The 16,471-nt window shown below is 40.8% G+C and overlaps 1 protein-coding gene across 2 annotated transcripts in view; it reads right to left on the bottom strand.

Moving 5' to 3' along the window:
- The window catches only part of LOC125361674 (TBC1 domain family member 30), a 39,545-nt gene that overhangs the window by 13,183 nt on the left and 9,891 nt on the right, over window positions 1-16,471 (bottom strand). For both annotated transcript variants that reach the window (XM_048360262.1, XM_048360254.1), the window contains exons 5-8: window positions 15,702-15,887; window positions 11,177-11,345; window positions 9,990-10,158; window positions 6,199-6,304 (exon numbers count right to left, since the gene is read on the bottom strand). In XM_048360262.1, the coding sequence (XP_048216219.1) occupies window positions 6,199-6,304; window positions 9,990-10,158; window positions 11,177-11,345; window positions 15,702-15,887 (630 nt within the window). The remainder of the gene's footprint in view (window positions 1-6,198; window positions 6,305-9,989; window positions 10,159-11,176; window positions 11,346-15,701; window positions 15,888-16,471) is intronic.

Here is a 16,471-nt window from a genome sequence, read left to right on the forward strand (position 1 = left end):
TGTATATATGTGTATGTGTATATATGTGACATATATGATGTGAAACAGAACTACAGTCCCATCTAAGAAAAGAGAGGGTAAGAGAATGTATGTGTGTACATGTATTACTAGTAATTTATTTCTTAAGGTGGGTAGTAATTATATAGGTTTTGCTTTACTATTTTTAATATATTCTGGGTGCCTCAAATGCTTCATATAATTTTATTAATAATATGGTCAGGGTGAATGCTCTTTGTTATTCACCATGTGCCCAACAGCTGTGGCCAGGACCACTGCAGAATTCTCCCCTCCTTGCTTTTCATATCGTGCCCTGGCTCCATCTACCCTTTGGAGGGAACAAGAGATAGACTAAGCATGGTACCTTTTCCTGGGCCTTACTCATAGGCACAAAATGAGGCCCATTTATCTGACCATCACACACCAAATGTAATTGCACAGTTGGACCAAGAGTTGCCCTACCCCACAACTCATGTAATATTTTTCCTTAATAATTGAGAAATTTGGCTTACCTTTACAATTTAAAAACAAACACCATGTGGATTACTCACCTCACCAGAATGAGATTACTGAAGCTAAGATGTCTCTCTGAACACAGGAAGTGGGGTGTGGAGCTGAAGATTCACTTGCTTTATGTTTACCAGTCTTATAACAAGGTATTAGAACATTCTTAACCCAGGGAAGGGAATTTGTCAGGGAGAAACAAGGAGACCCTCTAACTCCACCTCATCCCCACCCTTGCCCAGGCCTGAGCAACTTCCTACTGTCCATTCAGTAGAAGACACAGGATCAAAGAGAAAACTGGCTCCACTGAGATTGCATGTCATGATGAAACAAGGAAGGTCTCCTCCCTCCATGACTTCCCTCTAGGTATTCCTTCAAAGTCACCACTGTTCTCCCAACACCAGTCTTCCCAACATATCACCACCTCGATCAGGATACATGGAAAACGTATCTCTAGGCTTCTAACTTACAAATTGAAGACTTGCAACTGAGTCTAAAAAAAGAGATTTTACTGATCTTTTACTGCCAAAGTTCAGTACAGAAACAGGATGTTAGAGTTTGAAGGGGATGTAAGCCTAATTTAGCTCAACCCCGCTGCCTGGCGCAGGAGCCCCTTGTAGAGCAGATGGCCTCAAAGACGCTGCCTAAATTCTACCACCACGCTGCAGGGCAGACGCTTTCAATTTTTGACAGAAGTGATGAATCAAACACTGACATACACAGTCTTAATATTTCCAACTCATCGCCGATGGAAAGAAGTGAACAGTCCTCAGACAGAGAGATCCTGCCTAGTGGCCCATGAGAGCTGCCTCTGCCTAACAGTAAACCATCCCCAAGCATCTAACCAACTTTTCTCTCTATTGCCCTCAGGGAACTTACCAGAGACATCATCAAAAATCCTGCTGAAATTGAGAAATGTTTGTTCCTTCAGCCACATTCCTACAATTTCCCTATTTAATGATATTGATTTGCCACTGCTAACTTGAAACAAGTGATAAAATCCACAGAGAAAGACATTTACTCTATTTTCTCACTTAGAGAGGAATAAGAAAGACCAAGAGAGGAGAATCCTTTCACCTCTATAGCTCAAAAACATAGACCTTGCCAGGTGCCAGTGGCTTGTGCCTGTAATCCTAGATACTCAGGAGGCTGAGATCTAAGGATCATGTTTCAAAGCCATCCCAGACAGGAAAGTCCATGAAACTATTATCTCCAATTAACCACCAGAAAACCGGAAGTGGCACTGTGGCTCAAGTAAGAGCACTAGCCTTGAGCTGAAGAGCTCAGGAATAGCGCCCAAGCCCAGAGTTGAAGCCCCGCGAGCAACATTAAAAAAAGAAAAGCAAGAAATGTACTCACTGCCTTACATATGAAACTCTGTAACCCCTCTGTACATCACTTTGACAATAAATAAGTAAATATTTTTTTAAAAAGAAAAGATCTTATATTCATCTCACATTTTTTTTTCATTTGAAGTTGTGTGACAGAATGACCATCCATCATAGCCATATTGCAGTCAATGAAAGTTTTTTTTTAGAGTGACTACAGAAAAGAGAGTGTCTTGGGCTGGTAATATGGCCTAGTGGCAAGAGTGCTTGCCTCGTATACGTGAAGCCCTAGGTTCAATTCCTCAGCACCACATATATAGAAAAGGCCAGAAGTGGTGATGTGGCTCATGTGGTAGAGTGCTAGCCTTGAGCAAAAAGAAGCCAGGGACAGTGCTCAGGCCTTGAGTTCAAGCCCTGGGACGAGAGAGAGAGAGAGAGAGAGAGAGAGAGAGTCTTGAAATGGCATTTCACCATTTCTTTCCCTAGCATTTTTTGATGGAAAGGAAACACTAACAAGTCTATTTACTATCTGAACTACCCACATACACTTAAATAGACATTTATATTTAGGAACTGTTGAAAAGAAATATTTCCTTTTTCATTATTGACATGTTTTACAAGAAACAGGCAAACAGCTTGGACAAAATTAGGCTTGCTTCGGCTCTTCCCAGATGTTTCCCTTGACAAGAGAAATGCTTCTAAAGTGGAGCCAGTCATCCCTCAGCCTACGATTCTCCCTCTAGGATTCTCTCATAACATTTCCTTTTTTTAATAGTTCTTTCTCCTAGTACTTAATTAGAAACTCCTGGGGTGGGGGAGGGGGGGGAAGATGCTGTCCAACATCTCTCACGTTCCTTCGGGAAATGTTTAAACTCTATGAGAATTTTGATGTTGCTTTATTCTCCTAAAGAAGATTTCAGCTTTTATTTTAGAAAAGCGTCATTTGAATGAGGTGGCCTGCCATGCGTTTGATGCTGGGGAAAAGCATCAAGCCAAGAGGCAGAACGTGGATCTCAGGCCTGAATCTGAATCAAGACAACCAGGAAACTAGCAAGATGCTCACTCTCCAAGACTCTGTTTCCTCTCTGTAAAGTGACAGGATTAGATGAATTTATAATTAACCTTCTTTCAAGCCAATTTTCTTCTAAGTGGTCTAAAAGCTACCTGTAGCAGAATTACCTGTAGGCCAAACATCTGCATTTTAATACACTCTTGAAATGTTTCTTACATATAATCAAATGTTAAAACCACTGCCTCAAGATCAAATGTATACTCACTTTGCAAAAGTTATGTTCTTAGTCTTCTGCCTGGTGTTAGGGAAAGAGTCATAGGAAGCTCCTTCCAATAAGAAAGCTGTATCTTCTTTACAGAAAGGAAAGATTAAGATGCACACAAAAATACCAAATAACATCAAATATCTGCAATTAGCATTAAATCAATTGCCAAAATCTTTAGTGCTTTAGAAGTTCCAGAAGATCATGGATGAAAGCTAGGATATCAGAGTCTTGAGCAGGGCCCACATGAACAAACAGGAAATTCACAGATGGAGCCAGAGAAGAAAACATACCCTATGGAATCTATCACACTCCTCCTTTACCCTCATACCCATAATCAATTTTACTTCCTAAGTCTGCCTCTGTTCCATTCTTGTCTTTACCCTTCACTGCTGAGCCTTCCTGGTGTGAGACTTGACCTTTTCAAATTCCTGCTTCATGGAGCCTCTCACATACTTGACCGAAAACACAACTCAAACCATTTTCCTTCCATAGCTCCTTGCTATGGGTGGAGTGACACAGTCCTTAAATACCAGCTTTCCTTTGCTTTCTGGCACAAACCATCTACTCTCTCACCCATGACCTGCCTACCTGTTCTGCACCTGTGACAGACACAAACACACACACACACACACACACACACACACACACACACACACCATTCCTATTTATCTTTAAAGGTAAACCTAGACATTAATTCTCTCAAAGAAGCATCTCCTGACTTCCTCTCTTCTCTGCTCTCCTCCTGCTCCCTGGGGCCCTGAGGACTTAGGTCCTCTTTCTTCCTTACCTCTCTCAAGCCCTTGCACACCTCTTGCAGTACACATTTATACAGTGTCTTAGGAGACTATGAACTCCCTGAGAACAGATCTCATACTTATTCCTATACGTGTTCCCAACATTCGACACAACAGTTGACATTTACAGATGTCCAGTAAATATTTGAAGAAGTTAACACAGAGCCTAGAAAATGTAGGTGGAGCATCTGATTTACTAGGATTAGTGACAAGAACTCATGGGAGGTTTTATTCTATAGAATAGAGAAAGTGATCAGATGGTACGTGTGGACAAGGACTCTGGCAGCAAAATGCTGATTAGACTACAACAGAAAGAATGTGGAAGTAGGGGCCATCATCTAGAAGTTTCTTTAACCAAGTAAATATTGATTGAAAAAAGAATAAAGGCAGAAAACTAACCACAGACTCTCAATAAATGCTCACTTTTTTAGTTAATAAGCCTATAGAGAGGCTCTGGTTGAAGGCAAATGCTAACTAAGCAAGCAAGCTCCTGCCCTCTAGGAACTTGTACTATTCATCAGGAAATGAGATGCAAGCTTAAGTTGGGGTAGAATGTGGGGGAAGTTCTCAAGAGGAGTGTAAATAAAATACTCAGTGAAACAGGAGCTGATTTTAGTTGGGCTGACAAGAGAAGTTTCATGAAGGAGATGAGATCTGAACTGCAACTTTCCAAAGGAAAGTGTGTGGAAACACAAGAGCAAGGCAAGGCAAGAGAAAGCAGAGGAAACATGGGAGACAGTGTGGCCCGATGGGAAGTGGGAGAGGGTGAAAAAGGAGGAACAGATGCCATGGCTGAGAAGGTAGATTAATGCCAGCTAGTCAAAAGCATGGGATGGTAGGCTGAGATAGTCATATTGTTTTGTAGGCAGTGAGGGACCATGGGAGTTTCGTGAATGAGAATAAAGGGATACCTCTGAGTCCTGCTTTGGTCACATGATTCTGACAGATCAAATTCATGGAAAGGCCAGACACAGAACTATCTGAATAAAAGACACTTCTCTCCAAGGAGGAATGAGCAATGGCCTCCATATGTAAGAAGAGCTGGAATCAGAGCACGAATGTCAGGAAAAGATAGCAGACTTCCTCCTTCCAGACAAACAGCCACATCCTACCAGGCAATCAGTGTTCTCTGTAGATGGGACAAGGGTCTACTAAGAACAAGAGACTCAGAAGAAGCGAAGAGTGCAAGGAAGTGAGAAAAATAATAAAAAAAAATAGATAGATAGACAGACAGACAGACAGACAGACAGACAGACAGACAGATAGATAGATAGATAGATAGATAGATAGATAGATAGATAGATAGATAGATAGATAGATAAGGCTAGCTCACTTCTCAAGCCCTAAATCAGTGTCCACATCTTAGTATTATACTCTACTGACTGGACTTCAACTCCTGCAAATAACCCCAGGCATGGAACACAACTCAAAAGCCAAAGTTGAGACCAACTAAAAAGGGAGAGATTTTAGAGAAAGAAAGAAGCAAGGCCCAAGGCCAGAGTTGGATACAACCCACAGTGGGTCAGGAGAAACAGGAAGAGGCAGAAAGAGTAGAATTGGTTCAGAGCACTAAAGGAGAATAAGGATGAAATTATGTTATAGAACCCAATAGAGAAAGAGTGCTAATAACTCCCTTAGCTCTACAGCTGCCCATTTTCCATTTCAATAACTTGTTGAATATGATCTTGATAAACTAACATGCCAGAAACCTGCCAACTCCTTCAACTCTCTCCCACTAAAATTCTGAGTGATACAGAATAACCAATGTGGAAAATAAATAAAATGAAGATTAGAATAATCTTTTTTTTACCTCAATAACTCACTAACCCCAAATAATTCACCCTATTAGTCTCCATTTAAAACATCCTTAGAGTTAAGATTCAGATTAGGAACCTAATGATTTTGTCATTTTATTCTCTGTGTGTGTGTGTGTGTGTGTGTGTGTGTGTGTGTGTGTGTGTGTGTGTGTATGTACTGGAGCTTCTCACTCTCACTTGGTTTTTGGCTCAAGACTGGCAATCAACCACTTGAGCCGTGCCTCCAGTGCCTGTTTTTATCTTGTACCTAATGATTTTAGGTAACACCGTTGGAATGAAAATACAACAAAGAGCCTTCAGTTCTTGCTTCCTCTTGTGACACTGATTCTTATCCAATTATACAGACTCTTGGTCAGTTGCAAAACTAAATCTCAGAGCTGGCTATATACATTTCCTGGAACTCCCCCCAATACCTCCCATTGCCTGTTGCCCCTGGGTCCCTGGAGCTCCCACACCCAGGCTGGCCCAGCCACCCACTCACCTGCATGAGTTCGTGGCTCTGCAGAAGGTCGTCCTCCAGCATCTCCTGGGTAAGGCGTCCCATGGTGCTGTAGAACTCATCTGCCGTTTCACAACATTCTATCTGCCTAGATGAGGAAAGGAAACCTTTCAGGCCTTCGTGCTGAACATCTAACAGGTACACACCATGGATGCAAGACAGGCTGCCTCTTGCCATCAGAGGAATCTAATTAGCAACCAATAAAAACCAAAATCTCTGACACGGCCTGCCACAAGTGGAGAAAAGATAAAATAAAAAAAAATACCAAGGTGAGAAGGGCCCCTTGGCAGATCCATTCCTGTCATACCAACTACACTGGAGGCTGACGTAGGACAATTACTTGAGTCCAGGAGTTCAACACCAGCCTAGACCACATAGCAAGACCTTATCTTTTAAAAGAAAATTTAGAAAGAGAAAAGGAAAAAAAACAAAGAAATTAATTTTGAAGTACTTGTTACAGAGTTGGTTTCCATCTCCCATACATGCCCTCCCCCAATATGGTGTCTTTATTGTGCCCACATGAAACCATCTACCTATCAGCAAACCCAGCACTGATCTGAAATCATAACTACAAGCCAGGCACCTCTCAAGAGGTTGAGTCCTGAGTATCTATGTTTGAAACCAGCTTGTTCAGACAAAACTATGACACTCCTATATCCAATTAAGTGTGGCTCAAGTGGTAAAACACTAGCTTCACACAAAAAAGCTAAAAGCAAGACAATGAGGCCCTGAATTCAAACCCCAGTAGCAGCACACAAGAAAGAGAGAGAGAGAGAGAGAAGAAGTTGAAAACAAGTTGAACTACAAAACTGGGCACTGAAACTCACACTTGTAATCCTAGTTATTCAGGGCTGAGATCTGGGGATTGCAGTTAAAAGCCAGTCAAGGCAGGGAAGTCTGTGAGACTATAATCTCCAACAAACTATTCAGACAAGGCCACTGTGGTGCTGTGGCTCAAATGGTAAAGTATTAGCCTACCATTTGGGACAGGGCCTAGGCCTTGAGTTCAAGCCCCAAGACCGGCAAAAAAAAAAGGTACTGAAGGGCAGTTACCCCTGGGAGGATTCATCTGGTTGAAGTCTTTAGAGATATCATTAATAGACTGAAACCAAATCACAGTAGAGATGCAAGACCAAAAATATGAGAATTTTTATCAGCATATTTCATTAGTCCACAGAATGTTTCACAGGCAGAAGTTTCTGAGTTCAGGGAAGATGTTGTCACCTAGCAACCTAGGAGACAAGGTAGAATTTAATCTTCCTTCTCAAAGGGGAAAAAAGGAATAGTCCAAATCAGAGAATGCTGGGTATTTCTAGTTTATCTAGTACAATGTTTTTGTATAATCAGCTAATATGTTGGCCCAGCAACAAGTCATGTGCTTGACATGCACTAACAATGGGATATTTTCAGTCATTAAAAAGTCTGTGTGCATATATATATAATATTGCATATATACACACATATATGCACATACAAGGAGGAAAAAAAAAAGACAGGTGATGGTGGCTCATGCCTATAATCCCAGCTACTCAGGAGGTTGCGATCAAGGATCATGGTCCAAAGCCCACCCAGCCAGTCCAGGTTAATCTCCAATTAACCAGCAAAAAAGCCAAAAATGGAGCAGTTGCTCAAGCAGTAGAGTATTGCCTTGAGCAAAAAAAGCTCAGTGATAGTGCCCAGGCCCTAACTTCAAGTCCCAGGACCAGCACCAAAAAAAAAAAAAAAAAAAAAGTATCCATCACATTTATAATAATAATAAAGTAAATGTTTTTAAGTGTGTGTGTGTGTGTGTGTATATATATATCTAAAACCCTCAGTCTCCACAGTGCTATTCAAGTACCATTGCCACAAAATAATTAAGTGTGAAAGTATTATTACAAAAATTCAGCAGATGGACTTAAATGAAAGGTGGTTAGGTTTACCCCAGGGGATAAAGAAGAAATGTGATGAAAATGTGATGAGTTTTGGGAAAATGTTCTGTGGGCTTCCAGGGTGGAGGACGGGGTTTGGGGGGTGGGGGAGTATTCCACAGACCTACAGAACTGATGCAGGAAACAGCAGACTTAACAAACTGCAAGACCAGAATGAGAGGAATCATTGCACCGCCAGAGGGAGCCAGTGAGAGCTGAGGCTGGAGAGCTCCCAACAACAGCTTGCAAAGGCCTCAGACCAGCTGAGCCTCTTCGGGACAGAAGTAGCTGCAAGGCTTTTAATAGGGAGGGAGAGAACAGATGTGCCCTTGGCAAAGTCAGCTTGTAGGCGGAATGGCAAATGTGGGTACAATCAAGAGACCCAAGGACACTAATCCAAAAGGGTACAGGAATGAGGTAATGACAGCGTGACAGTAATTGTGGACCAGAAGACAAAGAACTTGTAAAGAGATGCCTGAGAAGGTACTGATGGCCTGCAACTTACAGACTACATAGGAGTGCCAAATTGCTGAAGCAAGTGAAAGGAGCAGCCCGACTGACACGAGTATTACTCAGGAACACAGAAGCTGTAGGTTATCCACACACCATTTAGGGTTTTCTGATGGAATGTGCAGAAGAGTCATCCAGAATCACAAAGATCCAGACATACTCATTTGCTGCGTGACTATGAGCAAGTTAATTAACCTCACTAGCTTGGGAAGCTTTCTCGCTTGAACAGACAGGAAGGAATACTGCTGCTTCACAGGGTTATGAGCTTAAGTGCTCTGAATGCCTAACACAATGACACTTAGCTCTGGACAGGTGTTGATTGCCTGTCTTTGCATCTAACAGTTGCAGGCTCACAATGTATATAATTATAATGAGCAAAAATAACCAGTGCTGGGGCTGGGAAGGTGGCTTAGTGGTAAAGTGCTTGCCTAGAATGCATGGAGCCCTGGGTTCGATTCCTCAGTGCCACATACACAGAAAAGACCACAAGGGGTGCTGTGGCTCAAAAGAAGCCAGGGACAGCACCCAGGCCATGGGGATCAAGCCCCAGAACTGGCAAAAAAAAAAAAATTTTAATAAATATTTAAATAAAAAAATAACCAGTGCTAAAAAGAGCTGAAGTGTGGCTCAGTAAGACCAAAGATCACTACTAGAAAAATTAAATTTAAAACTCCAACAACAATAAAAACAAGAAAATGTCTCCAACTCTTAACTATAACAGTTTTATCCTAATTTGCTCCTAATTCTTCCATTACCCAAAGGAACAAAGTTAATGTAGTTGCCACGATGTATTAGAAACAAGTGAAAACATCCTACCTTTTTCAGTTCTCGGGCCTGCTATTAGTAAGGAATGTAAGTAAAAATCCATTTGAGTAGATGTCAACACAGTAAAGAAATTCTTGGTGAAAAGAAAGGAGTTTCATGTGTTCTGCTACTGACAGAACAGAACAAGGCCATGCAAGCCCCCTGTGCAAGTAATCTAATTTCATTTTATCCCAGCCTGGAAAGGCAGAGTATTTTACAAATAATCCAAATTGTGATATGAGCCAACACATCGATCTAGTCCCCTCTCTATCTTCCAGTTTCTCTATGCACACACACACATACACACACACACACACACCCCTCTGACAAGAAGATTCATAGACCTGAAGTGGCGTGACACTTCCCTAAAATAGACTCCCTCCAGCCCAGAGAAATCGAGGTTTGAGCTGAGATTTCAGCAGCCTAAAGCATATGAACAAAGTTGACAACATTCTCTTCCCCCCCCCCCGCCCAAATATCAATGTTTTATACTTGAAGCACAAAAAACACTTGATGCCAAAACCAGAGAACTGCAAGGAAAACACTTACTCTGCCAATTTTGCCCAAATAGCCAGGGACACCCTTAGGATGATTTCTGAACCTTCAAAGAAGACAGAATCCCAGATCTTTAAAACAGTGTGGTTAGGGAGGCACGTGGCAAAGAGGGTGAGAAACCACTGCATGGTGAAGACATTGGTGAGTGGGGGCTCATATCCTCCTGAAACAAAACAAACACAAGAAATACCTTCAGAGCTCATAACCAACAAGATGGCCTTGTTCTTTCAATCGCCTGTGACCACCCAAACATCTTACTATCTCATGACTGATTCCTTCCTGTCTCTAAGTCCTGGGTCATTGTCCCATTTTTCACTTCCAGAAGCACAGGGGAAATCCATGAGCCCATTTTTTACTCAAATGTAGCTGATGAAGACTAAAGTTCTTTGTTATAAATTACCTATTTCTTAAATGTTATACATAATTCTCAGACCACAATGGGATGATAGCTGGAAAAAAATCTCAACATATTTGGAGATTAAGCAACATTAAATTTTAAAATATTTTATATTTTAAGACATATCTTATTATATGTTTATATGATATATAAAATAATATTTTCTAATATCTAGAGTAGATGTATATTTCTACATTATACACAGTTTTAAAAGAAAGATTCAGGGACAAACCCATTCTGAAATTTCTGAATTCACTTTAAAGAGTCTCTTCCCACTTCCTATTGCTAATGTGTGTGTTTATTAATGAGTTATAAAAGCATAGACACTTAGATCGACCCTCTCTTCCAGTTCAGTCAGAATAAACAATGGTCTAGCTGTGACCAAAAAGATCTGGAAAAACCAGTCGGTACAAAATTGTAACTATAGCCTAGCTTTAAAGAACTCCTATGGATTTGGTGCCAGCTCAGAGCAGTTGAACTCCACAGGAAAATGGGTACACCAGGTACATCTAGAATTCAGTATATCCTATTAGTTATTGATATGGTAGCAGGGTAGTTTTAGGCTTTTAATCAACTTTCTACCCAAGGCCAGTTAGAAGTTCAACAGATGGCCCTATATGTTTTCAGTCCTGTTTCTATTCTCTGGGTATCTGAACTGTTTGGTTGCATCAAACTCATAAAACACAGACACCTAGCAACTTGTATTTCCATTCCAGGTTTAAGCTCATTTACAGAATAGAATCAGAGAAGCCAAACATTTTCAAAGGCAATGAATCATCCCTACCCCCACTTTCTTTGTTTGCAGTTCTCTGCAGAGTATCAAGGTGCTGAGATAATTCAGGGAGCTTCAATCTCAAGAGGTCCCTGAAGACAGCCATATCCACAGACAACGCCCGGAGATTATTTACAAAATAGCTTTCAGGAAGAACCTTATCAATCAGGTAAATCATAATCTGTAGGAGAAGAAGAAGTGTAAAAAAAAAGTTGCTTCATAACAACCAGTATTTCAACATGTCCTAAATTAAAAGGACACATTCAAATAGGTAAAAAGCAGCTAGCTTAGGTATACCACCCTTTCAATGTGTCAGAATCAAACATTTTGGCTTTTCAAGGCTCACCATCCCCTGTGGAGGGAGCAGGCAGCAAATAATTATCTCTGTCTGCTGTTATCTGAGATCCTGGGAAGGGCTGCCAGGTCTGAGCTCACTCTGTATGTAGTTGCAATTATACAACATTCAGCCTCAAGGAGGAATGAGAAAGTTCAAGTTTCATCAACAGCCACCTCAGGATTTGCTTCTTGGTGTCCAAGCTTTACTACCTGCACATGAAATCCAAGATCCAGCCTGTCATAAAACACCCCCATAGAAGCAGCCATAGAGTTCCCAACCTGGGTCATTACAGCAACTTGCTGCTGGCTTTTTATACTCTTTCCTTTCCTGAGAGATGCAGCCAGGCTTTATGTGAATAAACCAAACTTTTTAAATCTACATTTCTTCGATCACATTGTCACACAAGTTCTTCACATTGTAATTTCGTTCTGATTTTTCTACTTGTCTTACCACCTTTCTAGAATGTTAAAAAAAAAAAAAAAGTGATTCAGCAAAATACACATGAGTTCTGTCTGTAGGTCCTTAGTCCTTTTCAGGTCAGCCTAGGTGCTGGGTGACTGCTCCCTGAAAGATGAGCTCACCACCCCCTCCCAAGTATTGGCAAATCTAAGTGGAATTTCATAGCTGCGTCTATGTGTTGCTGGACAAGCTGCTGTTATACATTTGTTTTTGTTTTTAATTTTCAGGACCCCACAAAATTTGAATATATGTATATATATAAGTATATATTATATTATATTATGTATAAATATATATATATATATATAATCCAGGTACTGATGGTTCATGTCTATAATCCTAGCTGCTTAGGAGGCTGAGAGCTGAAGATCATGGTTTGAAACCAGCCTGTACAGATAATTCATGAGACTTATCTCCAATTCACCACCAAAAAGCAGAAAGTTGAGCTATGGCTCAAGTAATAGAGCACTCACCTTGAGCAGAAAAAGAGACAGTGCCCAGGCCCTAAGTTCAAGCCCCACTTCCTTGCACTATACACATACACACACACACACACACACACACACACACACACACACACACACACACATTCTAGCTCTGCCACAAGCACACTTTCTCCTCATTTGTGGTTTATAAGTTCTCTAGGTTTGTTTATGAGAACTGACTCTTAAAGACCTTTGGTACAGGTGAGCGAGCCCAGTGAGTCAGCCTTGTTATGTGGGGACTGGATTTACCAGGTAAACACATCATCACCTGGGAAGCAGGCGCTTAGCACTGGGAGTCCACTCAGTCCTCAGGACAGAGGGGATCCCAGGGGAAAGGGCAGGTTCCTAGCAGAGCAGCATACCCTGGGTAGGCATCCACACTCCACTCACTAGAAGAAAATTAATGTATAGGATCACAATGGCAAATTTCAAGGTAACTAGCTGTGAATTATCACACTTTTTACCTAAGGATGAATTGTATAGTACCAAGAGAAATATACACTTTTTTTTTCTCCTTTTGGTAGTGTGGTGCTGGGGATCCAATCCAGGGCCACAGGCTAGCCAAGCAGCACCCTACCACTGAGCTACATAAAGCCCGAACCTTTTATTAAAATATCCTGATCACCCCCCTCCTCCAAAAAAAAACCTACATGAAAATTAAAAAATTAAATATTTCTTCAATTATCCTAGTAATTATTGGGATAGTAAAATTTTCATTCTAAAATCCTCTCCAGGGATTGGGGATTTAGCTCAATAGAGAAGCACTTGCTTGGAAAGTGCAAGGTCCAGAGTTTGATCCTCAACTCTGCCAAGAAAAAAAAAAATCTAAAAAAGACAAAAATAACCCCACAAAGCAACCAAAATAATCTAGTGTGAAGATTACTCATATCCACGAGGTCAAATTTTGTATTTGGGGGTGGGGAGGGAGGCACTAGGGCTTGAACTCGGGACTATGAGCTCTCCTTTAGCTTTTTGCTCAAGGCTGGACAGATCCATGTCTGATTTTTTTGCTGGTTAATTAGAGATAGGATTCTCTCAAATCTGTCTGCCCAGGCTGGCTTCAAACCACAATCCTCACATCCCAGTCTCCTGAGTAGCTAAGATTACAGGCCCTGAGCCACTGGAGCCAAGCTTATATCTTAAAATAGAATAATAAACATGGATAAGTAGCAAATGAGCTTCCAACTTTTAACCAATACTTACAAATAAAATAGCTACTAAGGAAAAAAGAAAACCCTGTAGCTTAAAAGCAGGAAAGGGGGCTGGAGATTTAGCTTGATGGAATGGCACTTGTTGGGCAAGTGCAAGATCCTATGTTCAGTCCTCTGCTTTGGAAAGGAACGTTTAAAAAAAAAAAAGAAGGAAAAATGTTTCCATCATTTTTATTTCCATATATTTCCCTGGTAATTCCAACTTGCAGAAACCAAAATGGCTGTGGGGAAATATAGACATTGTATAATTTCCTTGGCATCAGAAAGCCTTCTTCAGGACCCCAGTCATCTCCTGCATGTTAAATGTCTAACAAGATGACCTATCTGCTCCTAAATGATCATGACATACAGCATGTCCTTACATAGAGCTCATTTACTTGGGGGCAGAAATTCAAACACTCCAGTTCACAGCTCTATCCAACCCCACCTTTTATGGGAGTGTTCAATTTCTCAACCGTGAGCCTTTTCATGACTCCAAAGCTTATTTCCCTAAACTTCTCCATCCCATCCTCTAACCTGAATCCTCCCTTCCAACCTTTCAACAGAATTCTGCTCATTTGAGTCATACACCTGACATTAAACAAACAAACAAACAAAAAGACCCTGAGTAAAACTGATTGACTAAGTAGTCAAAATAGCTTTTTAATTTAAAATACCTTAAAGTCATTAAAGTATTTAATTTGTGACTGCCTTCTTCCCCTATCCCTGCCCCTGCCTATTTGATGAACAGGTGGCTTCAATATTGTTTCCATAAGTACATGAATGATAGGCTAGATTTATAATTAAATCTCAATCGAGATGGATAAAACACTTATTTTTCCATGCCACATTAGTGACTGAAAACATCACACAGAAGTATAAAGGGGTGAGTCTTGCAAGCAAAGATTAAACATCCATCTTGTACATCACAAGCCCTGCAATCAACAGAAGTTTAAAGGTTCAAACATAAATTGGCAGCCTACATTGCCCTGAGCAAATAAGGCAGTGGCCATCCTCCGCATTTGAAAGGCCTTTTTTTTTCCATACAGAATATATTTCTGGTAACTCACTGACTCACACTCAAACTTACAAGCTGGCAGTTAGTGCTCCAGAATTATTTTTAACTAGTGAAAGCACCGTAGGCATCAAAGACTAAGGGATAATTATATAATTCACTCCCATAACTTTCCTCCATGCAAACCCTTCCATAAACACCATCAGCCCACTTCCTCCATACCATGCCCCAAAGATGAAAGAGGAAAGCAACCAAATATAACAGTCAACCAGAATTAAGCCCAGTGCAATGATAGGGAGCTTCTAATAGGAGCCCCAGTGAGCCCCAACTCCTGTGAACCCCTCATCTTGAGTAAGAGTTGGCCCTGGTAACCACTTGGAATAACTAGGACATGGAAAAATGATATTTGGCTAAAAATTCTGTAACACATTCTGATGGATTCTAGCCCATTAGTCTGGGAGACGGAGGGGTTTATGTGACAAGAATTAGCAAAGGCTTCTAGCCAACAACATTAAGAAACTGAGACCTCTCACCTCAACGGTCTATGAGGAATTGAAATCTTGTCAACAACTACACAAACGAACTTGACAAATGTTCCCCCCCCACCACTGAATCTTCAGATGAGACTATAACATTCAACAGTATGAACACCACAGTGATGTGTCCTTGAACTGGCTAAGCCATGATCAGATTTCTGACTCAAAGAAACTGTGAGGTGATACATGCTTGCTATTTTGAGCAGCTAATTTGTGACACACACACAAAAGTGGATGCTTAATATAATTAATATTTAACTTGCTTAAACAGTTATGATGCCATTCATTTTCTTCACAGTTGGCAGCTACACACGTCTGTCACTTGACCTGGCTTCAATCTGGGGGAAATGCTATCATAGGTAATTACAAAGGATAGGAAAATTACACAATTGCACAATTCACATGTGAATTAGAAAGTTATTGGAAAGAGGAGAAGCATCAGAGAAAACTACAGTTTCACTTTTTCACTCTTTATAAAAGAATTCCAGTTCCCTTCATCAAAGCCTAACACTCACTTTCAGCGCATCCCCTTCATTGCCTTCCATCACTTCCAAAATGAGTGCAGCTAGAATGTTGAAGCCTTGACAGTACCCAACATTCTTGTTCCACCGGGCATAGGCCAGCAGCACCCGCTTCAAAACGACCCTGTCTTGCTCAGCCTCTTGGCCACAGTAGGAGCTACAGCCCGTACGGTGAAGATCCTAAAAAGGAAGGGAAGAAATATTTTAAAAAATAACTCCTAGCCTGTGGCTAATGGCTTATACCTATAACTCTACTTGCTCAAGAGGCTCAAGTCTAAGGATCACAGTTTGAAGCCAGCAAATCTGATTGTCTTCTTGCTTGTTAAGTGGAGATAAGAGTCTAAGTGGAGGTGTGGCTCCACAAGTAAAGCCTTGAGAGGAAAAGCCTAGCAAGAATGTGAGGCCATGAGTTCAAGCCCCAGTACTATCACACACACACACTCACACACACACACACACACACACACACACACACACACACACGCCTCCTAATACTCTCTTCAAATTAAAGTCTCTATTCTGCCTCTCATTAGGCAGAATCAAATGATCAACTATCAACATGGGTTTTAGTTTTTTAAAAACATATATGCAATTTATTCATATCAGGCAAAATATTTAAATTTTCCTTTTCCTAGTGTTTTTCTACTACTGCTGTCTAAGAGAAATTTGCAATGGGAATTCAGTCAGACAGATTTTCTTCATTTCCAAAATTAACACAAAAAGTAGCTCAACAAAAAATATATTATGGTTTTATATAGATTAAC

This window comes from Perognathus longimembris, chromosome 1 (genome assembly GCF_023159225.1).
Source record: "Perognathus longimembris pacificus isolate PPM17 chromosome 1, ASM2315922v1, whole genome shotgun sequence".
NCBI classification, from domain to species: Eukaryota; Metazoa; Chordata; class Mammalia; order Rodentia; family Heteromyidae; genus Perognathus; species Perognathus longimembris.